Genomic DNA, 25,393 nt, shown 5'->3' with positions numbered 1-25,393 from the left:
GGCGAGGGAGGCACGGGGCATGGAGGGAGGGAAGAAGGCATCAGGTGAGGGAGGCACGGGGCATGGAGGGAGGGAAGAAGGTATCGGGCAAGGGAAGGCACGGGGCATGGAGGGAGGACGGGCGAGCGAGGGGGGAGGGGGTCATCGGGCATTGGGGGGAATCAGGGGCAGGGGGAGTGGGGGGGTCTTTATTGTTTTTTAAAAAAGCACCTACCTTCTCCGGCGCACATGGTCCCTTTAAAAAAAATGGCCGACGCTACGGGGCTTCCTGTTGCCCCATCGCGTTGTGCGTCTAGAGGACGGCGACGGCGCGCGCTGGCTCTAGCGTGCCGTCGCCCCTCCTCTCTGCCAGCTTATCCGGCAGGTCTAGCAAGGCCCCAAGTCTGGTTTAAAGTCAGACTGTAAAATCATAAGGATAGAGAGCAGGGGCCATGAAGTTGCCCACCTGGACAGCAGGCAAAGGGTCAACTGGTCAGTCTTCTCCACTGTGATGAGACAGATTGTATTTCTATATAAAAATATAGTTAGTATTTCTACATTTGCACCTATACATATCCATTTCCATATGTAAATGGTAGGCAGAATGGTGCCCTCATTTTTTGGTGAGCCATTTCCTCTTTTTATGGCAATCCATAAGTGGCCATCCTATCTCTGTTGGCAGGAAGCTCCTAATCCAGTGGGGATTCCTGCTGGCAGAAGTGTGGAGGTGATCTTCATGGATTCCCCTTCTCCCGGCCATCTCGGTGCCCCTCCAGAACAGTATGCGAAGTGGCTGCAGGGGGTGGAGGGAATCGGCAAAGGCTGCCTCATAAGAACATAAGCAGAGCCATGCTGGATCAGACCAAGGTTCCATCTTGCCCAGCCCTCAGTTCACATAGTGGTCGACCAGGGACCCACAAGCAGGACATGGTGCAACAGCACCCTCCCATCCGTGTTCCCCAGCAACTGATACATATAGGCTTACTGCCTCAGATACTGGAGGTAGCACATAACCATCAGGGCTAGGAGCCACTGATTGCCTTCTCCTCCAGGAACTTATCCCCCCACCCCACTCCACTGGCCAGAGCATTCTGAGCGGAAGTCTATTCAGAGGCTGATCCTCCTGTTGGAACAAAAGCTGGATCCCACTCATAGTTCTGAAGAAAAATGCCTGTTTGAAATGGCAATCTTTAAACCATGTTCTCTCAGATTTTATAGCGGTTTGTCAATATGTAATATTATTCAAGTAATTGCTGCAATTACTTAAGAACCCAAACACATGCAACTGCAGGAGAAACTGCTATTGACATTCATGCCTTGATGACTTCCAAACTAGACTACTATAATGGTGTTTGCTTTTTTGTGGAGCTGCCCTTGAAGATGGACTGGAATACAACTAGTACAGCAGAATGCTTTTAGCCATCTGTTAATGGATGTGGATCAGCAAAAGCTCTTTGAAACCTGAGTATTACACTTGCATTGATTGCAAGTTTCTTTCCAAATCATATCAAGGTGCTCTTTTTAACCTTTAAAGCCCTGCATGGTCTGGATCCCAAGTATTTTAGAGACAGCCTTCTCCCATAAGATCCCCTGAGAGTCTTGTAGCCACTTGGAAGGCAAAATTGTCATCCTTCACTAGCAGGGCCTTTTTGGTGGTGTTCCCAAAATTACAAAACACAATCCATTAGGAATTTTACAGGAAGGAGGTAAACAACACATGTTTTATTGCATCTTTTTGAAACTAGGTGTTTGCTAGAGGGTGCTTTTCTACTAATGCCTTCTTTAATTTTAGCCTTTGGTGTTTAAGATGTTTCATTAATTGGTTTTAATTCCAGTCCAAAAACTACCTGGTGAGCTTTTCAAAATATGGTACAGAAACGCGGTAGATAAATAAATTTAGCATGATGTGGTCAACCATCATGGTTTAAGGCATATGGGAAGCAATAGGCCTGTTGGTGACCTTGGAGTGGGACAGGCATGCTGGGTGGGTAAAGAGGTAGGTAGGTGTGAATTCATTCTCCTACTGTATGCCAGAATGTGACTGGAGCAATGTACCATCTGAACCTGCCACTAGGCATTTCACCTTGGAAAAGGAACGGTGAATGCCACTGTCTTCATCCCTACAACCTTTGAAGCTCTAGAGGAAATAGAATGGATTCCATATGATTTCATTTCAAAGGCAGAAGTTTTAAAAATGTTTTATCAGCCTAGCTTCTCCCTCTTTCTTGACCTTCTCATTTTTATAAAGATCTATTCCTTAGTTTATTCCAATAAGCCTGTTGATTTCCTAATGGGTGGTTATTAACCTAAGGGGGTAGGGAGGCTGCATTATCTCCAGACATTATCTCCTCTGAAGGCATTAGGATGAAAATAAAATTAGCAAATGAAATCTAGAATCTTTGTTGTTTTGAAGGTGGTGAGGATTTCCCATGATGTATTAAATATGCCTTCATAGACAAGGGACACCCAAATCAGAAAGGTTTAGTTGTATTTGGCCTAATTTTTATATATAGCAACTTCATTAGTTTCAGAGTTACTGACTGGAGTATGAATCTTCCTTTCTTTCTTTCTTTCTTTCTTTCTTTCTTTCTTTCTTTCTTTCTTTCATATCCTGCCTTTCCTCCAAGTTGACCAAGGCCATGTACATGGCCTTCTTTCTCTCCATTTTATCCTCACAACAATCCTGTAAGGTAGATTAGACTGAAAGTCAGTGACTGGCCCAAAATCACCCAGTGAGCTTCATGGCCAAGTGGGGACTAGAACACAAATCACAGTCACCTAGCCCAACGCTCTAACCACTACATCACATTGGCTCTCAGTAGTACTATTCACTGTTGCTATTTATAATTAACTATCCAACTTTGCAAAATCAGCATTACTATTAGCCGATGAATCAGGCTCAGAATAAAAGACATGGGTGGAGTATTGTTCTCCTGGGATCCAATATTTAAGATTATTTTCTATAATAGAGAACAAAACATTTCTGAAGTTCTACAGAATGAAGTTTACAGTCAAAGTCTGATTTTTTTTTAAAAAAAAAAAGGTTACGTACAGGGGAGTTAGCAGTCTGTTTCTCATCTCATCAAAATTTCCCAAGACCATCAGCTTATATTCTAAAAGGCGCGTTTGGGCTTGAGACATTTCTGTGCAATTGTCCAAGAAATATACTGGATATCCCGCTAGTCTTTAGTCAGTTAATTCAAAGCCTTAAGGATCAATTTGTTCCAAAATGTTCATCAAGTAGAGCATTCTGACAGCACGTCTACATGCTAAATGTGACTTGAGTCAGTCTAATAAAAACATGTCATAGAGCTGCGGTTTCCAGTGAATGAGAATAAAATGACAACTAATAATTAAGCTCTTTTAAACCTGACAGTTGTCAAATCATGCAAAGCACCAAATGCAGCAGAGAGAGCAAGAGTGAGAGAGGAGGGGAGCGAGACGGAATAATGCACTTGGAGGTTGCTGGAGGAGAAATGGGGCTTAGGCCAGGCAGAAGGCAGCAAGCTGCTGCAACTCAGCTCAGTGGAGCAACCATGGGCAGGCAGAAGACAGGAATGAAACAAATACCTTCCCTTTGAGAAATCTGGCCCTCCTTCTGGGGAGGGACTATAGCTGAGGGCCAAAGTACCTGCTCTACATGCACACAAGCCCAGGTTCAAAACCTGGCAACTCCAATTAAAACACAAAAGGATCAGTTAGGAGGTGATGTGAAATTATTATTATTATTATTATTATTATTATTATTATTATTTATTTATATAGCACCATCAATGTACATGGTGCTGTACATAGTAAAACAGTAAATAGCGAGACCCTGCCGCAGAGGCTTACATTCTAATAAAACCATGATAAAACAATAAGGAGGGGAAGAGAAAGCAAACAGGCACAGGGTAGGGTAAACAGGCACTGGGTAGGGTAAAACTAACAGTATAAAGTCAGAACAAAATCAAGTTTTAAAAGCTTTAGGAAAAAGAAAAGTTTTTAGCTGAGCTTTAAAAGCTGCAGTTTAACTTGTAGTTCTCAAATGTTCTGGGAGAGCGTTCCAGGCATAAGGGGCAGCAGAAGAAAATGGATGAAGCCGAGCAAGGGAAGTAGAGACCCTTGGGCATGCGAGAAACATGGCATCAGAGGAGCGAAGAGCACGAGCGGGGCAATAGTGTGAGATGAGAGAGGAGAGATAGGAAGGAGCTAGATAGTGAAAAGCTTTGTAGGTCAACAGGAGAAGTTTATATTGGATTCTGAATTGAATTGGAAGCCAATGAAGAGATTTCAGAAGTGGAGTAACATGGTCAGAGCGGCGAGCCAAGAAGATGATCTTGGTGTTTAAAGATGTTTAAAAGCAGAAGGAAATGAACCAGAGGACAGAGAAAAATTAATAATATGAAGCAAGGAAGGGAGGATAGCAGGGATAAGATTAATAAAGACGCGAGAAGGAATCGGATCACGAGAACAAGTGGAAGGCTTCGAAGAGCGCAGTATTGTAGACAGTTCATCCGCTGAGACCGAAGGAAACGCAGAGAAATTTGCAGGAGGAACCGACAGATGAGGAACAGGAACTGGAAGAGGAGCAGAGCTGGCCAGATCAGAGCGAATAGTTTGGATTTTAGCATTGAAAAAAGAGGCAAAGTTATTAGCAGACAGAGAGGCGGGGAGAGATGGTGGATTAGGCTTCAGAAGAGAATTGAAGGACGCAAAGAGCCGCTGAGGATGCCTAGCATTTGACTGGATCAACGTTGAGTAATACTGCTGTTTGGCCAATGAAATGGCAGAAGAGAAAGAGGAGAGTACAAATTTGTAATGGACAAAGTCCGCCCAGTCCCTGGTCCTGCACCAAAGGCGTTCAGCTGCCCGGGAACAAGAGCGAAGGTAGCGGAGGAAAGAGGTGAGCCACGGTTGGGGTTGAGAAGGGCGAACTATCCGAGTTGTAGATGGAGCAAGATTATCAAGAGTTGAAGATAAGGAGGAATTAAAGAAGGAGACAGCTGAGTCCAAGGAGACAGCCGAAAAGACAGAAGGAAGAGAGGAGGCTAGAGACTGAGAAAAAGCCTCATAATTGATAGATTGCAAGTCACGACAAGAGCGAGAAGCGGGACGTGAAGGAGGAGGATTATGAGTAATATTGAAAGAAACTAGGTGATGATCTGACAACGGAAAGTGAGCAGTACAAAAGTCCAAAACAGAGCAATTCCGAGTGAGAACAAGATCCAGACAGTGTCCAAGGGAATGTGTGGGTACATCGGACCAAAGCTTAAGATCATAAGAGGAAGATAATGAGTGAAATCGTAGAGCTGCAGCATCTTGAGGGTCATCCACATGAATATTGAAGTCACCCAAAATAAGAGTAGGACAGTTATCAGAGAGGAAAAAGGACAGCCACGAATCAAAATCAGAGATAAATTTTGAGGACGAGCCTGGGAGGCGATACAGAACTGCAATCCGCAGTCGCAATGGAGCGAAAAGCCTCACCATTTGAAAAGCCAACTGTCAGTCAGAGGAGAAAACACTGGGCTAACTGGACCCATACTCCGGCCTGGCACAAGGCAGCATCCTATGCTAGATTTGGCGATGGAATTTCCAGGGCTCGCAGGCCGAGGCGAACCAGGAATGAAACCAGTAGTCAGGACCAAAGTGTAGGTTAGAACTGAAAGGTAAACCCGGAGCCAGAAGCAACAGGAGGACAGGATTAAAGGACAGCCAAACAATGCAGGAACATAGCAGTTGCCAGAGCTCAGGAAAACCATGTTGCTCGAGCAACGATTGGCTGGGTCAGGAGGCCCTCTTATTCACCTTCCTCTTCAGGAGCATCCAATGAGCCTGCATGGGCAGGGTCAATCCTGGGCCTTAGCATACTAAGCTGGCCAGCCATTTGCTGAAACGTGCGCTTCAGGGCCTCAACACACAGGGCAGTTTCACACAGACCTCAGGGTTCCCAGTTTTAGCCCCAAAGCAACTGCCAGGAATCCATATCAATTCTGGCAGATACTTATAACCTCTCAGGAAGGCCAGTTTCCCATTTCATTTGCAGTGAAGAGGCAGATGCTTAATCTGTCCCCCCACCCTTATACAGACAGTTCAGTGGCTGATGAAAGTTGCCTCAAGAGTGTTTGCAATATCTGGCTCTCCATTCCTCACATCAGTTGCATATCAAGCTAGGCATTGCATCATATCTGCCACAGAGGGATTCCCCCCCCCCTTCGAATTGCTCCTCCCTCCACCACAGGCTTTTTGTGAACTCAAAGGAATATATAATTTAAATTGGACTTCAGAAGATAGGAGTCTCCCCATCCTGTCTGTTTTGTTTGTATTTTATGCTTTTTATGGTTTTAAATTTTGTATGTTTGTTTTTAATGTTCACTGTTTTTAACTTTTGTAAACTGCCCAGAGAGCTTCAGCTATGGGGCGGTATATAAATGTAAATAATAATAATAATAAAAATAACAACAACAACAACAACAACAGTCCCAGGCAGGAAATGGAAAGGGGAAATTTACTGAATCCCTGCCATACAAAAGATGCATTCAACCTGCTGGATCACAAATTGGGAAGAACTGCCTTGAGATCGCCACAATGCACACTGTCATCATCTCAGGGTAAATCTGCCCAATTTGTGATCCAGCAGGCTGAATGCATCTCATGAGCCATGAGCGGCATTTCACCAGGGATTCATTAAAACCCATTTCCATTTCCTGCCTGGGACTGCAAAGCCAGGAAAGTTATTAAGCCCACTGGAGGCCCAAAGACATGGCTGGTGAGTCATGCATGGCACATTGCTGCCTCAAGGTTCATTCCAGCCCAAGGATAACTATGGTTCTTCTGTCACACTTACCTCCACTGAGAATAATGACAGCTATAAATATTGCCAGATCACTGTCGTCTAATTCCAGTGCATTGAATTTGACAGCAAACTCAAACTTGGGCTCCATAAAATCGCCAAAAGGTTTCCGGAGACTCTTCAGGAACTCCCGAGTCATGAATCCTTGTCCGTTGGATATGAGAAAACCATCTTTGTTCATCATGGAAGCCAGGAGTGTAAAGATGATCTCATGGACACCGTATTTCAGGAGAGTTACTTGGTCATTCAGGTCTAGATTCACAAAACCTGGAATGTTTTTGGCAAATTCTGTGATCTCCTGTACAGCCTCCACTGAGCGAAACTGACAGCGCTGGAAGATACGGATGGCCACCTCTTTGTTCTGTTCTTGCAGGGGGGTCAGATGTTTGCACTTGATCTGGTCTTCACCCAACTTTAAGGAAATCATGTCATAGATGACAAACGGCTGAAAAAGAAAAAATGCAGTTGACTTTCATGCTTCCTTCCTAGGTGAAGCAAACTGTGTGCTACTGAAATTAAATACTTGGAAACTGAGGATGATGAATCATGGTTCAAGAACAGAAAGAAGCTGACAGAAAATTTGTATGTATTCTACTGACATATCTAGCAGAGTAATTTTGGGCGTTAAAGGCCTCAGAGAGCAATGAAAGTGAGGCAGGGTTAGGATGCATAAACCATCTGCAAGGCAATCAAGTGAGGCCACAATATCTCCCAATGTTTGCGAGGACACCTGGCTTTTTGAGGAAGGCAGTTCTACAAATTGTTCACACAAGCAAATTGATTTTTGTTCCTGTAAATAGAGATATCATTTTATAGAACATAAATATAATTTTCAAAAGAGCAAATATTTAAAACTAGGAACATTCTCTCTTTATCATTTTGGAAACTCACTGCATCAAAAAAATTATTTCATCTGTCTTTCTGTATGTATTAACACTCAAAACTTAACGAAAGTACCATACTGTGGTAGCAAGTACCATTTATTTCATTGGAACTTATTCCCAAATTAATAAAGTTTAGGGCTGCAGCTAAACCACTGATTCTAAATGCACAAAAGAATACAGTATTTTAAAGTCCTAATATGTATGAAATGTGTAACATGGGACTAGGAAACATTTTAGCTTGGTTTTGTTAGTCTTACTGAACATTCTTCATGGCAGGATTACAGCATAATGCATTCATGGTGCCCAGTTACATCATGGTGCCCAGTTACATGTGTGTATCTTGAAAAATAAAAATGTTATAGGTGTTTTTATTTTTCCAATGCAGGTCTATGGGGGGAAATTCAGACTTCCGAATCTCACTTCGGATTCAGATCTGAAGCAGTTCGGGGAAGGTCCGAATCGACCTGAACCGGATCGGGACCAATTTGGAAGGTCTGAATCGGGATCCGAAGCAGATCGGGGGACCGTGCACAGCCCTAGTTGTATCCAATGATGGCTTTGCACTAGCAGAAAGCATTTACAATAGCTTTCCACTAGTGTAGAGTTACCAATGGATACAGCCCAATGGGTTTGCTTATGCACAATTACTCTGGTTTATGAATGGCAACTTGTGTGGCTCTTCCAACAAGTAGTATATCATAAGTAATGTCTGTTCTTGTTCAGTGCTCTGTGGAGCACGTCAGTGATACAAATTGTATAGATCTATTCAAATGTGTGAGTCTCAGTCCATGTATGCTGAAGCAACCATGTAGTGTGGGGGCAAAGACCTTTCATGTCAATCAAGAACATGTAAAATTATTATTATTTTATTTCAGGGTTTTCTGGGTCAGCAATATTGTTATTGTGCATTCCAGAAAATGGAGGAAGATACAAACCAGTACAAACTGGAGAAACTGAAATGGACTCTGTAACTTGGAGTGTGTTTTGCTCTGGCCAGTGACTGCTGTACATTCCATACAAAAAGTCTGGTTACATAGTAATTTGGGGCTGCACAAACTACTTGACTATTACCAATCATTTACATGTGATGCAGATGTGACTACAATTAAAAGGAGGACCATAACTTTAAATTGTGTCCATAGAAAACATTTTGATGCTTCAGAGTACAAAGTCTATTAGAGTACAAATAACAATAAAAGTTTTATTCATTATTTACTGAATGAGCGCATTTACTCTGATTGCCATAATGTCAGCACTTATAGACTTACATTTGAGAAAGCAAGGTAATTTTACGGGGTGTGTGTGTTGCCTTTTCATATATAGTTTTATGCCAATAAACTCTATCTAGTTCTGAGGTGCTCAGAGGCAAGCTGTGTCAAATGAATGCACTCTGTATAAATTGCATAAAAAGTACACTAGCATGATGTTCAAATATCACAAAGTAAATTGCAAGTCTAATTCAAGGAGTTCAGCTTAGGTCACCATGCACAAAATTTCTGGATCAATGCCTACCACAGAAATCTTTTGAAATTGTTGCAATAATAACTACAGTGACATAGCACCAAATCTTCAAAACTATACACTGCACTTGGGCTCCAGTTGTCAGACATTATTATTATTATTATTATTATTATTATTATTATTATTATTATTATTATTATTTCCTGCCTTTTTTCCTCCTTAAAGAATTCAAGGCGGCATACATAATCCTCCTCTAGCCCATTTTATCCTCATAACAACCATCCTGTGAGGTAGGTTGGGCTGGGAGTCTGTGACTGGCCCAAAGTCACCCAGTGAGCTTCCATGGCCAAGTGGGGACTAGAACCCAGATCTCCCGACTCCTAGTCCAACACTTTACAGTCTAAAGAGGGTATCACGAACACAGTCATTCTACATTACAAACTGTGATGTTACTTCGATGTAACATTAAGCACCTATTTTCTTTTGATTCCACCTGACAGCAAGGAGGGATATTAGATTTCTGCAAATCAGAGAGCTAATGTGTAGTGTAATGGTGAGCATGCCAGGTTAGGGCTGGGGAGACCTGAGGATCAAGTTTCCCCTCTGCTCTGCAGCTCTCTGCCTGTGCCCCAAAATTGTTCCAGAGGGCCGGGTGGATTGTCCAGCACAGTTGTGGGGGACATTCAGGGGCAAGGAGGGAAAGGGGAACCTCTTGTTATGTGAATGGAAATCCATTCACACAATGTTGTATTTAGCCCCATGTATGCTAGCTAACCTGAGTTCCATAGGCAGACAAGATAAAAATATAGTAAATAAGTCTAATGCCTAAAATTCAACAATCCAGAAATCTAAAAGCAGAATTGTGGAAATACAAAAATGTGTTAACATGAAATTATCTGAATTTAAAGATACTATTACATCCATTTTAAAAGTTAGCCTGAGTCATTTGGTGCAGTGGCAGTATTATTGGACTTGGATGCAAGAAATCCAGATTGGTCACAGACAAGTTGCTACCATCTCAAATAAACTACATCATGGGATTAGTCTGAGAGAATAGTATGCAATCATGGAGTACACTAAATTAAGATATGTTAATTTAAAATTGCCCCATATAATATTTCAAAGGGCATTTATTGGCTTGTTTGCTTATAATGCTGTTATGCTCTGAACCTTCAGAATGAGATGGGTTAGAAATTGTAATACATAAATCCAGCAACAGGAGGAATGCTAGCAACTTATTCAAAGTTAAGAACTCTGACCAATTTCCATAAAAGTACAATAGTGGAGAGAATGTGAAATGGAATTAGTGGAATTTAGGGCTGGCAGTAGCAAATGAATTGGGTTTAGATATGCACTAGGGTGGGATGGTGAGTAAGGACAACAGAGCTGTGAAGAGTTGGAAAAGATTCTCACCTTGGCCATTGTAAACTGCTCCTGAATCCTCTTTAGTCTAATATTAGATACTGGGTTTACCCTTTAAGCCCATGCCACTGGCCGTGAGGGTCCAAAAGCTCTCATTTTAAACAATAGCAGGATTCTCAATAATTTGATGAATGGATTTGGATTACCTACTGCTTGGAGACTAAAGTTTGCAATTAAGGATGCAGCCACAGCCACATAGTAAATTGGTGCCTTTGCAAGAAAGCCTAAACCCTGCTTTTACAGCATTTGAATTTTTACACTATAGCTTTGAGACAGGACAGCAAAACTCATGAAGAATTGTACATTGTTTTTATACCGAGACCAGAATATGGTGGATATAGATCCAACTCTTACAATGGCCAGAACGTAGCACGTTAAGCACTTTTAAGTTCTGTTTGATTTCAACAGGAGAGAGTTAATCTTGTGCTTAATTCTCCTACTGATTCAGTAGCACAAAGAAGTGCTTAACTTTGTTGGGCTGCATCCATTATGACTATGGGATAATGTTATTATAATGTAATATAAGTAAGAAGGGCTGTCACATACATTTATGGAGCTTGATTTACAAACCACTTACGTCTGAATGCTTGGGTTTTAGCCTCTGGAGTTTTACTGGGTTGAAAAACAGCATACATGCTGTTGTCTAATAAATGCTGGCATAATAAAATATGTTGAGGGCCAATTCTGTGCATAAATTAACATAAATGACTGCAGCAAATGAAGAGAGCATAAAGGAATGCAGCAATATAATGTTAAATGTTTGGTGGTGTTTTAATGTGGATAATAACATCAAAATGTTTTATAGTATTCCTAAGGTTATACACAGCAATATATACTGCATGTATAAGTGCTTTACATGTACTATAATTCTAGCTTCCTTATTGAAGATATCATTTAATATTTGACTTTATAATGACTTTGCTATCTCAAATCAAATTCAGTACTGTTACACTATATATGCAGAGACTGTAGTCTCAGATTTGCTTTACACAAGGCATAAATACAGAACCACTTCTTGTTCTTGGTCACAGATAACTCATGTACAAAATGCACATATGTTGCATCAAGTCTGAAGGGTGCATGTGTGTAAAACCCATATATTTCCCCATCAAATGTTTTCAGGTGGTGGTCCAACCCTTTCCTTAACACCTTTTGAAAGGGCATGCTGCAAATTATACAGCCATGTGCCTACCCGTATGAGTATTCTGTACTCTGGTATCTGTACCCAAACAGAGAACACCTTGTGAAGAGTGACTGATACTTTAAACTTGTTTTATTGGTATGCTAATTATATATTGTCTCCAGTAGTAGTATTAAAAGAGGAAGAATTAAGATGATCATCAGGCTTAGTAAAGCCTTAGTAAATAAAATGAACTTCTGGCGAACAGACAAATCTCAGATTTTAGAGATAATTGGAGAAATCAAGCCGTTTACCCAATTAAATAAATTTAAATCAATTAATCATAGGAGCTTTGCTTTATTTTTTTAATCTATTGTTTACATTCACATATGAGTTGGAAGACGTTCTTAAGCAAGAAGCATACTTTTTGTTTTTAGATGATGCACGTCTGCAGTGCATCTTAGAAAAGTTATTTATCCTGTGTGTGAGAGAATGGAGAATAATCCTAGTCTGAAGACAGTGCTTTCCATCTGCACTTGTATTGAAAAAATGGGAAAAATAATTGGACTTCACTGTGAAGAGAGTTATGTTCATAGAATGGAACACTCTTGGTTCCCCTTCCCCATAAGCCCCCTGAACATCTACTCAGGAGAGTTTGAAGACTTTCAAAACAGTGTGGGTAAGGAGAAATTTGTGAAACAAAATCTGTTGACTGATCTGGTACCCCATGCTGATGGGGGAATGCCAGAAGATGTTTAGAGAGAAAGAAGTCCTACCAACCTAGGATTGCACCCTAAACTTTTTTAAAATAATCAATTAATCAAACAGTGCAATCAATTAAATGTTACAGCTCTAATTCTAATGATGGTGAAGTTCTATATCACAAAGAGCTGGCTTCACCTTTGATGTCCAGAGTGAAGCCAGAAGCACATGTAGAAGCAGAGCCTCAGATCACAGAGGGTGTGCTTCTTTAAAATATTTTCTTAAATAAAGGGCTCCATCACACCTACTTTCCCCCTGTTTGCCTCCGAGATTTGTAGCTCCATTCCATTAGCGTGTCAAGCTAACGGCCCTTTTCATGTGGGTTTGTGGTATTGTGCTATACCAATGAAACCTCCCTTTCGCTTGTTTGCTCTTCCACTTTATCCTGCCCCTTCTCCTTCCACCTCCAGTTCATTGGTTGTAACTTTGTTATGGGCGGGGGCTTCTTCTCCCCCTCGCTCTGGTTTTGTTGTCTAGTGATTTACTGATTTAACATTTCATCAACTGGGCTCTGTTTCTGCAGGCAATGAGAGTGGGGTTGGAGCCGTAAAAATCCATTCAACCGACTCAACACAAGTCCTTTGATTCCACACGGTGCTGGAGGAGGAGAACTGCCCCACCCTTCCCTTTCATCAGCAAGCTCTCTCTTCAAAGCACACGCCCACAACAAAGGAAATAGTGAGAGGATGGCACTACATGGGGGTGGGGAGTTAAGGGCACTTTAATTCCATTTGGGGGAAATAATCCAGACTTTCCCAGCTCTATGAAAAGATTAAAAAGGGAGGGGAAGAGGCGGGGTGTCTGCAGGACAGGCACGACGTCATCTGAGTGCCGTGCTGCAAAAACGCAAACCAGGCATGACTAGAGTGCGATAAAACACTGGCGTGATGGAGCCCAAAATAAAATGTTCTCTTCAGTGTGGCAAAAGCATGAGCTGATCCAAGCATGAACTGATCATCATTTGAGCAGGAAAACAGTTATTGAGTTGTCACATTCTGCAGAAAATAAAAGCCAGAAACTGCTACTGCATAAGAATGGATATTTAGGGACCCAGCTACCATACACAGTAGATGCCCACCAGGATGTTTGAAATGGGTATTGCAGCTTATTCTCTAACAGATAGCCTTGCTGGATAATGTGGGAGATAACCTATGGAAAAGGGGTGACAGTACAGGAAGACGTGAGGCTTGACAAAGTCAGAAAGGTTATGCTGACCTTCACATTCTTGTACTGGATTCAAATATTTTATTAGGTTATTTCGAATCATGTTTACTTATCCTATCTAAAAACATTTCCTGTGTTTCAGCCATGGTTCAAAATCTGTAATTGCCAAATGCAGATTTGTTTTTTTATTTTTGTTTTTTTTAAAGAACCTCCCCTTCCCTTCCCTTCCCACCCTGATTTGACAGTATGGTAAATCATTTGCTCAAAGAAGAGAATAGAAAGTAGAGGGAACTAACCGATATGTCTGTTGTCTTTCCTGTCAAGATTGCCCTCGCCTTGGCTTTGGTCAGAGGGAAGGACTTTATGTATGAATCATACAAGAGCTTGGCAAGGGCTCGCAGGTCAGCAGACTCGGGGTTCAGCTGATCAATGTCACTTGAAATCTCTGCCAAGAGCTTCTCCTTCTCAGCTTGTGGCATTCGCCCAAACCTGATAGCTGAAGAGGGGAGAAAAGACAAAGGTTACAATATTCCTAAACCGTGCCTAACATAGGTACATGCTGTTGTACTAATTTCCCCCCACACACTGTATTTCACAGCTTGACCGAATGGAATTTTAATGGTGAAAGTGCACTAAGAAGAATGGAAACTAATGATCAAGTCATAAAGCAGGCAGGCAGCGACAGACGTCATAAAAAGAGACCATGATGGTGGCATCTGCTACACACATTGGCATGTTCGGCTAGTTGGCTAGTTACAAGGTTTCCCATGAGAATTCAGAGGTACTTTGCTGGAAACCAGACCACAGGGGCCCAATCCATTCCAGCATTGTGCCCAGTTTCCTGTATTCTCAGGTCAGCACTTTTAAATTTCACCAGAAAGTGTGGGAAGTAGGAGAAAGCAAACTAGGTACTACTGCCGAAATCAGAGCTGTCAAACATCAGTATGTAAATAACAGTAAACAAATTTAAACCACTTTGAATTTTAAAGGAAAAGATCCCTGAAATTGGGTGGGGAGAGAGGAAGGAGAAGGAGTAGCATTCTAGGTAAGGCAAGACATTTGATCCATAAAACAAGTGTCCACCATTATTTACCTGTGCCCTGCACAGCCACTTTGTAGCCATATGGAAGGGGGCATTTATTTTGGGTTTCCTAGATCTTTCCTGTTATGCAAATACTTGGCACACACTTAGTTACATTATGTTACTGGACCAAAAATAGCACTTTCCTCTCACCTGTAAATAGCCTCTGATGGCAAAAAACAAAACAAGAAGAAAACTCCCCACAAGGAAGTCATTGCACAGCTGATTGCTCAATTGATTAACATTGACTTTATGACTACAAGGTGGGTCCTGATTTCCATCGCAGTTGTCTTCCAGTGAGCCCTTCTGCAAAGGAGGGGGAACCATCCTACCTCTCTCATGTCAGGGCTCTTATGTATCCATTCTTTATGGCATTGGCTGACTAAAATAGGGCCTGGCACCTCTATAGGGAACAAAGGACCCCTTACTAAAGTGCACATTTAGACCACTTCCTGAAAATGTCCCCTGCCTACCGTTTCTTCCAATAGAAATCTTTGATTAGTTCCTTACTGATATTTGTTTTGGACTCTAGCCTGCAGTATCATTTCTTTCCTCCCCACAGAGACAGTGCGTGTATAGTCAGTTGCCAGCAACAGTTGCCAGTGAGAAATCAGTCAAGCTGCCTGCTTTGTTGTCTTGGGGGGAAATGGTCTTAGAACCTCATATGTTACATAAAGAGCCTGCATGTGAATAACGCCAGCATCCAGCATTTTGGATGAAATGGCAATTCAGTGTTCTACCCGCAGGTCTTTAATCCTTTCCTAGGTTGTAAGCATGAACCGCTTAGGCTCATAGAATCCCATTGACTTCAAATATTGTGCTCTAGGATCAGTACGTTTACGACTGAAGTTCTTGTAATCAATACTGACCTACTGTACTTGCTAAATACAATGTGACTCAGCACATAGCAGTGGTTCTCTGGGCAAGGGAAGGGAGCCTTTCCCCCCCCTTTAATCATGTCTATTAATAAACTATGTGTTTGAAATTTGTTGTGATATTGGGAAAGCAGCTTGCTTCTTGCTTGGCATCAGCAATTCGAACTCTGGAAGGACAATATTCTTGGGAGTATCAATATTCTCATTTAAACAAGAGAGCAAACAACAAATGTAGGTGGGAATGTAGGAATTGTTCAGATGAAGTAGCATTCCTCTACACACACACACACACAAAAAAAAAAGAGGGGGAAAGAGAAAGAAAGAAAGAAAGAAAGAAAGAAAGAAAGAAAGAAAGAAAGAAAGAACCTTGCGTGCAAAACATTAGAGTTCTGTTGTGAATAAAAAAGATCAACAGAAGTGGTTCAGTTCCAGCAAGAGACATCCCGTGTATTCACGCTGGTTCAACTCATATTGATTTCAGTGGTGCTAAAGTCCATAATGGTGACTATGGGGAGAGGTTTGTAATAAAAGATGACCAAAATAGCATCAAACATTGAGGGGTGGGGGAGAAATACAAAGGCTACCGTTGATTACTTTCCCTTGTTGGCATTGTACGGTGGTTTTGCAACAAGTTTGCCAAGCTTTTATATTGTATTTTATATCACGGTTGTATACTGCTGTTTTATACTTTGAATGGTTTCAATTTTTGTGAACTGCCCAGAGAGCTTCAGCTATTGGGCAGTATAGAAATGCAATAAATAAATAAGCAAAAATTCTAAATTCTGCTAAATTCTATTGATCCTCCCTAAGGATCCTTGCATTACAGAGGTGGAAGATACCTCAAAGGTCAAATAGCCCAATGTTCTGCTGATTACCTTTCTAGGAACTGATGCTTACCTATTCAGACAGGGTCAGGTTTAAATTATTATTTTCTAGTCCATAAAAACCGAGCACTATCTAAAACTCAAATGGGAAGAATTTTTCCCATCTGAACCCTGGTTCATGTTACCACCAGCAGTGCCCCTTGCATTGCAGGGGAGACAGGGAATGCCCTCCCCTTCACCAAACACTTCAGAGAATGAATGAGCCCAGGCATCCATCAGGATGTCGATGGTCTAGAGGCCATTTGCATGATTTCTCTCCACTGATTTTTTGCGGAAGAGAAATAACATGATTTCTGATCCCTGGCATTCCTGGTCTCAGAAGCGTATACGGTGGTCATGTTACTAGAATAAAGTGGAGTGTACTTTGCAGGACCAAATCTTGTTCCAGGAGTGGGCAACTTGTGCCCCTCCAGATATTTTGGCCTACAACTCTCATCAGCCAAAATAATAGGAGGGCAATGAATTGCCTTATTCTATAAATATTTGAAAAGCTGAGTGCTTCCAACAGGTGGTGACAATAGTATTTACAGTCATCATTTCTACAGCGTAATTCCACGTACACCAAGCTTTATACCCCTTAATAAAGCAGGCAACTGACAATTCCTGTGTTCCTATGCTGCACTGCCATATTTGCCTGCAATAAACTCATAGCAAAGCACATAATACCTTTAACAATCTGAGAATTTTTTAGATTAGTGCAATAAACTACAAGCACTGGAGGTCAACACATGTTGCATCTCCTTGACATGTGGTTTCCTTTCCCCAGTTGCAGGAACCAGAGCTGACGGGAGAGGGAATTGATAGCTGATTGAAGTTTCACATGGGACTTGCAGAACTCACATCGGATTAAAACCTGACACTGTTGCATTCAGCAATATAGTGAGGTTTATTGATTGGGAAAGATGAATTAGGAACAGTTTTGCCACAATGTAGTTTGAAACTTTCCCTAAAACTTTCCATTGATTTAAATTATTCCTGCAGATCTTTTATTACTGTCAATAATTAGTAGTCCCGACTTTTATTGTATTCCAGAAAAGCCAATGGATTTGACCCATGAGCCATGCTACTGGCAGGAAGCCTGATCTTTAAGATTTGGTAGCTGTCCCTTTGCTAAATAAATATGTGTTATATTGTTGCTATTTCTTCTTGTGCTGAAGATCTAAAGTAGCATTTGCCCGTCAGTATTGTTATAACTCTGAATAGTAAAGTCACAGACAACTTATACTGTGCTCGTTCTTCCTAGCAAAATGTGTAATAAACTAGAAACATGTGAGGAGGACCTGAATGTCAGCTTGCTGAATGATTAGTAAGGATGGAAACTGAGAGGAACATTTGTTGGTCGCTGAAGGTGGAATTCGATGTTGCAAAAGGCTGAAAGTGGTAGTTCTGTGTAGAGTTCTTTCCCTCCCCACCTGAGAACTTAAGAAGAGCCATACTGGCTAGGACCAAGGGTCTGTCTAGTCCAGCACTCTGTTGGCCAACCAGCTGCCTGTGGGAAACCCACAGGTAGGACATAAGTGTAACAGCACTCTCCCAGATGTGTTCTCCAGCAACGGGTGTACATAGGCATACTGCCTCTGAGACCGGAGGTAGCATATAGCCATCAGGCCTAGTAGCCATTGGTAGCCATTGATAGCCTTCTCCTTCATGAAGTTGTAGATCCCCCTTTTAAAGCCATCCAAATTAGTAGCATCACTACATCTTGTGGTAGTGAATTCCATCGTTTAACCGGTACAGTGGAACTTCCCGCATTATCATTACATGGCATTTCTTCCTGCCCCACCAGTAGCAGCATGTAGGGGTAAAGAAACCAATACTGAAATGATGACAGAACGTACAGGGGAGTGGAGTAGGGAAACTTGATACAGGGCTTGTTTTTGGCAGCAGCCCCATGTCTTTCATAACTTCCAGTTTTATCCTGGGAAACGTTATACAATTAATCCCTATTCTACCCTGATAGCTAATATACTGATCAGGATGAGCTTGCACTGACATGAATGCTACGCTGGTCTCCTGTTCTGTGAATTTGCAAACCACGTGCCTGTCCGATATGATTCAAAGATACAAGGAATTGGACCAAACTTTGCCAAAACGGTGAGATGAGGATGTCTACACCAATGACCATATCTAAAGGAAACATGTCCAGCCCACATTGTTAGACAAACTTCACCGATCCCCAATCCAAACTGTAACATATGGAGCCAGCATAGCCACAAGATTTGGTGAATCATATCCAATGGACAGAGATGAGAGATGACTGCCAAATCTTTGCAATGAATGCTATGCTTTTCATTGTAACTACTTCCAGTAGAAACCATAGGGTTCATCAGTGAGAATTGGAATGATGTAGTAATCCTTTAAAATTATTAATAAAGTGTGTATCTGTAAGTCAGTTGACAAAAACAGTTTCAAAGTAAGTTTTTTCCCCTGAAAAAAAAAGCAGACCATATCTGAGAAAATATTTCTCATAACAATTTATTTGTTGGTATTAGCATCCCATGTTACGATTTCCTTTTGGCGTCAGTAAACTAAATTTTATACTGAGAATAACAAAAACCACAGAGAAGATATTTTCCCAGTCATGTCTGTGATTCTGTACCATTTGAATTACATAAGTCTCTATGTTATGACATTCTATTCCTGTTTTTATTTGTCTTTGCCAAAGGAGAGTCTACAGAATCTTCATTAGAATTGGTTTTCTCAGGAATTCCGATGTTAAGCATTTTCACATGAATGTATAAGATTGTACAGAGAAAATTGTCTTTTAAATTGTTCTGTAGCAGCCTCCTCAGTCCTTCAAGTTTAGTCTGCTGAGCTGTGTCAGGGCAAAACTACATGTTACACACAAATGCATTCTTTTAAATTCCAATGGGCCATTTAGTCTCACATTACTAAACCGGATGCTGCTACCTTGTGGAAGAAGAAAAATGGCTATGGGGAGCTGTAGTAGGAAAGTGGTGACCAGGAAAGGAGTTAAGCAGCTTCTCTGACACCACACCCACTACTTCCATCTTGAAAAATTCCCCTGCCCAAAGCTGTGTACCCATAAAAGAAGCAGTCATTTGACTGTTTTGTATCATACTACTACACAGTTCAAGAACGGAGCAAAGTTTTATATTAGGGGTAAGGAATATGCAGGAGAAATCAGTAGAGCTTTACCAAATTTTCACCCGCTAAAAACTGCAATGGTAAAAAGAGGGCTCTGAGGGACATAAAACATCCCCTGAAAACCCCCAAACATAACTGTTTCTTTTCCAACCCAGGTATTCTGCCACTTTTCTGGCAACACTTTCTTTTCCCTCACCAGTCCCAGCCATTCTGGGTTTTTAAAAATGTGTGCATGATAACACCAGAGTGCTACCTAGCCAATACGATTTGGCTTGTGGCATCATTAGTGAAGACAAATGAAGCAGCATTATGTTCACTTGAGATGAAAGAGAAATGCCTCCCTGTATTACCCATGCCTGGAGAGGTGTTACTGCCTTGCCATACTGTTCTGCAAGGGCAGATGATGAAACAACCACAGCACAGTGTGAAACGATAGCACAGAGAATGATGTTACAGGCAGCTCCTGCTACCAGTTCATAGTTCTCCATAATCTGCTACCACTACCTGGTATAAAGATCAGTTGTTTTTCCTCATTCTGGGGAACTTGAGCCTTTAACTCATTTTTAATCTCCCTTTTGCCACCTGCCGAAGGTACACTCTGAGTTTCCGACACAACCAGAAGTAATCACTAATAATTATGGCCATGGCTAGATGAGGGGGTTGTATGGTGACGATCACGCGATTTTATGATCGTGAGATCGTCGCCCTGGTCTACACATGGCATGCGACATCGTGGTCACCATTTTTTTTTAAATGAGGAGCGCATGAGCACTCATTCGCAAAATGGTGAGTTTTTAAAAAACAACAACAACCAAACCTTGCTCTCCCCCCACCCCACCCGATGGGTCCCGGCTCCTCGCGGTTACTCGCAAGGAGCCGGGAAAAACAGCGGTCCCCGCCCACACGTTCCGCAGTCTTGGGATCATCCCAAGACTGCGGAAAAAGTGCAACAGAAGGGTAGGGCGATATCCCGGGGAAAGGGAGGGATCATGATGCCCTGTGCATCATGTGGACACACAGCGATGATCCTGGGGTGATCCCTCAGATATTGCCCCATCTAGCTATGCCCTATGTGCATTGCATAAAGAGCCACAAATCCCTACCCTGTTACCTCAGGTAGAAGGGCTGTGACACACTGGGGCACCTCAGGGCTTAATATATACTGTGATTCATGGTCCTTATCCCTCCGTGGATACTTTTAGTATGCTTTCAGGATTTTTTTTAACAGTGTATGCTATGTTTTTAATTAGTATTTTATGTATTTTATGCTTGCTGTTGTTCCCCGCCTCGATCCAATCGGAGAGGCGGGTAAGAAATAAATTGTTATTATCATCATCATCATCATCATTATCCGTAAATCAATTCCTTCATGTCTAAATGCATATATTTTAATTTGATATCCATTTTGTTGAAACATGTTCCCTCAAGTAGACAGAGAAAGCACGATGCTGCTTTCAGGAAGCCCTAGTTTCACAGTACCAAAAAACTTACTTTCTATGATGCAAAATAAATGAGTCAGAAACAAAAAGGGTCATGAGATGGGCGAGAACCAATAACAATATAATCTTAATTATTAAAATAATATGCAAATAACCAAGCAAGCCAGAGCTAATGCACTAGGATAGAGAGAAAGTAAGAAGATTAGGGAAGTAGAGGGATACTGGAACATAGACAAAAGAGCAGCTTTCAGAATGAGAAATTGTCCAGTGGCTGCTCACCAAATATGCATACTATGCATTGCAAAGCCTTTGATGCCTCAGTATTACAACCAATTCTGTGGCTGTGTTTTTCCAGAAATAAGAAGAGGTGAAAATAAGTGCTCTTACACTTAAGGGAGGCCAGGGGCATGTTTAGGTGGAACAATATCCCAGGGATCATCCTGGGATCGTCCATGTGCTTCCACATGATGCACAGGGGATCCTGGGAGCAGGCAGGGAAGATCCCTGCATTTCCATGGGATATTGCCCTACACTTTTGTCCCATTTTTCCCCGTGGTCCTGGGATGATCTCGAGACCATGGGATATGAGGGTGGATGTCCTGGCTCCTTGTGAGTAAATGCGAGGAGCCAGGAACCGGGCATGGGGCACGGAGCTCTTCAGGGGTTCCGTGCCCATCGGGGGTGGGAGGCGGGAGTGGGATTATTTTTCAAAAAAAATAAAAACCCTACCTTTTGTGATTGAGTGCTCATTTTTGATAAAAAAATAAATAAATGGCAGGCACGATGGCCTCTTCTTCCCGGGACATCGTGCGTCGCATATAGACTGAGGGGGAGGATCTCGCGATCACCATATCGCGAGATCCTCCCCCCTCCACCGGAAGGTCTAGACATACCCTAGACCAATGTACTTTTAAATGACCACTGATAAATTGAAGAGAGAACAACCCACAAAAGATCAGCAGGAGAAAAACAAAACTGAGAGCACCTCCGTGTATACCTTGGAAAGTGAATGAAGCTGCTTATTTCTAAGTCTATGTCTAAAATACCAAAATGCACTGTGTGCACCAGTAGAGTGAAAGATAATGTAGAGAAGCAAAAGCAGCAGCAGTGGCAAAAGACACAAAGAACGATAAACGTTGCTTGCACAACAGACACAGCAAACAAAATACCAGTTAGCATATTGCTGATAATTCAGATCTCTTCCAGCTGTTTTGCTGGGCAAGCATATTTATTCTATTTCTTTCTGGTAGGAACTTTCTGATTGTGCTAATGTGCACATCAGCACTAGAACATATATATTCTTGCTTCACTTTTTTTTGCTTGCAACGGTCCAAGAGATGCAACTAATCACAGCGGGAGAATATCCAAGAAATAACAGCATACATTTTCCTACTCAATCCCCACATTTGAGAGGATGCTGAGTGAATGGGCTCCTAGGATATCTTTACACGTTACATTTTCAATCTTACATCAGAGAAGTTTTGGATGTATTCCTAACAAAGTAATGTAAGATTGTGACAAACATGTATTTGAAAAAAAAAAAAGTATCATACAACTATACTTTTCATAAAGATGTGATAGGATGCAGTTCCCTCTAAACTGTATATACAGGGCAAAGCCAACTTTGCTCTGCTGAATATGTCTACAGGGCTTCTGTTAACCTTGAATGTAAAGCTCACCAGCGGAACATACCTCTTAGGCATGGTTGGAGGGGGCATAGTGGAAATCTGCCTTGTCAGCTGACAGCACTGTTCTATATTTGAGCCTGCTAGACATCTGTGTGGGGGCATTTCATTTGCATAATGCCTAGGTGTAAAACCTCCAGTGAATGCAGGCCTGGATCACACAGGCGATTCCCAGGTTTGAGGTGGGCTATCAGTTGCACAGTTTGAGACTGCCATTGTGGGATGATTTGTGCACAGCTATGCAAATCAGAAGACCATGTATGGATGCCAAATTGTTCCAGAACCACTAATGGTGAATCGGTGTTGGCCCAGTGCTGACTGCACTCTTGCTTCCAATTATAGATGTTAAACTTATCACTGGATCCTTAGCTAAATACACTAAAACACACTGGCTCAGTTCAACACAGTGTGAAAACTCCACTCAACGGTTGAGTTTTTAGGGGGTACTCCCCACACAACATGTTCTAACGCCACCATTGTGTGACTGTGGGCTACTGTGGAGTTGAGTAAAATCCACTGTGATGTTTGATTGACAGTTCCTCTACCCTCTCTTCTCCCCCGGTACTCCCAATGGTATCCCATCAGCCATTGCTGCAAAAACAACAACACCAATCCTGGTGGCTCTCCTAGAGCGGCACTTGCTCCTTTTGACACTCTTGCCAGGGAACTTGGTAGCCAGTGGGAAAAGTCAACTCAATACAACAGAAAACTCCATGGAGCCCACCACACAATGTTTGTGCAGGAACTCTTCTCTGCACAGTGTGGATATTCTGTGTGGAGTGTTTTCCCCAAAAAACTCCACTGTTGCATGACAATACGTTTCTCAACGGTGATGTAAAAACTCCACCGTGGAGTTCTAAAACCACCTTTGAGAAACGTATTGTCTGAACTGAGCCACTATGTGTGTACTGTGTTAAACCCAACATTAGCCCTACTTAGAATAGGCCCAGTGAAATGAGTAGGATGAATTTCCCATTCACTTCAACAGGGCTGCTCGAAGTAGGACTAACACTGGATTTAACTGTGTGTATCTGTGTGTGCATGTGTGTTTGTGTGTGTGAGAGAGAGACGGTTAAAAAACGGCAGTATACTCACCATTATGTGACATTCCTACTGCAAGGCATTTCTGGAATCTGCAGTATTGACATTTATTTCTGCTTTTCTTATAAATGCGACAGTTGAGATCGCACCGATCATAGATTAACTTTAACCGGATTGTTCTACGAAAGAAACCCTTCAATAGGAATAAAGAAATAGGAAAAATATTAGTCATAAAGAACCTTCCATTGTTTCCTGCCTCATCTGGAAGAGAAATATGTATCCATTTTATATCAGAGATAATTTCTTTATGGGATAGTTTTTCAGATTTAAGGGATAGTTCTTCAGATTTTATAAAATCCAATTGTTCAAAGTTCATACAGAATAGCGCAATGTTTCACAAGACACATTTACATTGAATTAATTGAACATAAGAACACTAAAAGAACCCTGCTGGATCAGACTAAGGGTCCATCTAGTCTAGCACTACGTTCACACAGTGGCCAACCAGGGATCTGCAAGCAGGACAGGGTGCAACAATACCCTCCCGCCCATGTTCCCAAGCAACTGGTGTATTGTAAGTCCTCTTGGTTTCAGTAGTGGAGAACCTGTGGCCCTACAGATGCATTGGATTACAACTCCCATCACCCCTGACTACCAGACATGCTGGTTGGGGCTGATGGAAGAGGACCAGAGTCCCTACCCCTGGAATAAGAGTTTGAAATGATAGCAAACTTCTTCTTTTTAAAGGAATCTATTACCTACCTTGCAGCCTTCACATGCATGCACCCCATAATGAAATCCAGAAGCTTTGTCCCCACACACTCTGCATTCAATAGCCATCAGAGAACTGGAAACTTCTTCATGAGGTTTATTGTACATCTGAACTTTTTCTGAATAGTATGGTGGAGATGGAGGCTCCATCTTGATTGCATCTGAAGAGGAGGAAGATTTCAAAAGCGCAATTAACATGTATCTTAACATAGGCAAGACAGCAACAGATCTCTCTGATAATTACTACTCTTGAATAGATTCAGGCTTCAGAATTAAATATATGTGTAAGAACCAAATGCATCTAGCCAAGAATTATTAGAGGTTTTTGGTTAAGAGTCTGAATGGTAAGCTGAAAACGCTTGCTGGAAGTCTCATTTCAGTCAGGGACTTGCTGGACAGCCTTGGAAAAGCTGGATTGGTCATCATGGCCAAATCATGCCTTGGTCTCCATGCCCAAACCTCAGGTTTATGCACACATTCGTTTCCTCCTCCTCCCTCTTCCCATGCACTCTGATTCCCTTCCTCACATCTTTGTTTACCATAACCATAGTTGAGCAGACATCCAAATTGGAAAGAAAACGTGGTTACCGCAAATTATAGTTGGCCTCTAAACCCAGCTCAAACCATGGTTTCAACTGAGGTAAACACAGTGCTCGATTTGCAGTGAGGAAGGGAACTGGAGTGCGTGAGGGCCAGTGGCCCAGCTGGCATGGAGCCGATGGCGAAATTATCGGTGGTATCTAAAGCAAGCCGCTCTCTCTCAGGCAAAACCCCAACTATGTAACATGGGGTCACATCTTTTAGGGTTGCTATAATGAGTACAGATAATTATGTACAGCTCTGTTGAGAAGCAGGGATATTCTACATCTGGAAGAGATTGGT

The 25,393-nt window shown here is 41.9% G+C and overlaps 1 protein-coding gene across 4 annotated transcripts in view; it reads right to left on the bottom strand.

Moving 5' to 3' along the window:
• Positions 1–25,393, bottom strand: part of PPARG (peroxisome proliferator activated receptor gamma) — a 74,484-nt gene that overhangs the window by 4,807 nt on the left and 44,284 nt on the right. For all 4 annotated transcript variants that reach the window (XM_063121224.1, XM_063121226.1, XM_063121223.1 and 1 more), the window contains exons 3-6: positions 24,503–24,672; positions 23,795–23,933; positions 13,924–14,123; positions 6,809–7,259 (exon numbers count right to left, since the gene is read on the bottom strand). In XM_063121224.1, the coding sequence (XP_062977294.1) occupies positions 6,809–7,259; positions 13,924–14,123; positions 23,795–23,933; positions 24,503–24,672 (960 nt within the window). The remainder of the gene's footprint in view (positions 1–6,808; positions 7,260–13,923; positions 14,124–23,794; positions 23,934–24,502; positions 24,673–25,393) is intronic.

The sequence above is a fragment of the Elgaria multicarinata genome, chromosome 3 (genome assembly GCF_023053635.1).
Source record: "Elgaria multicarinata webbii isolate HBS135686 ecotype San Diego chromosome 3, rElgMul1.1.pri, whole genome shotgun sequence".
Taxonomy (NCBI): Eukaryota; Metazoa; Chordata; class Lepidosauria; order Squamata; family Anguidae; genus Elgaria; species Elgaria multicarinata.
The sequence above is the reverse complement of the archived record's forward strand: the minus strand, read 5'-3'. Positions and strand labels throughout refer to the sequence as shown.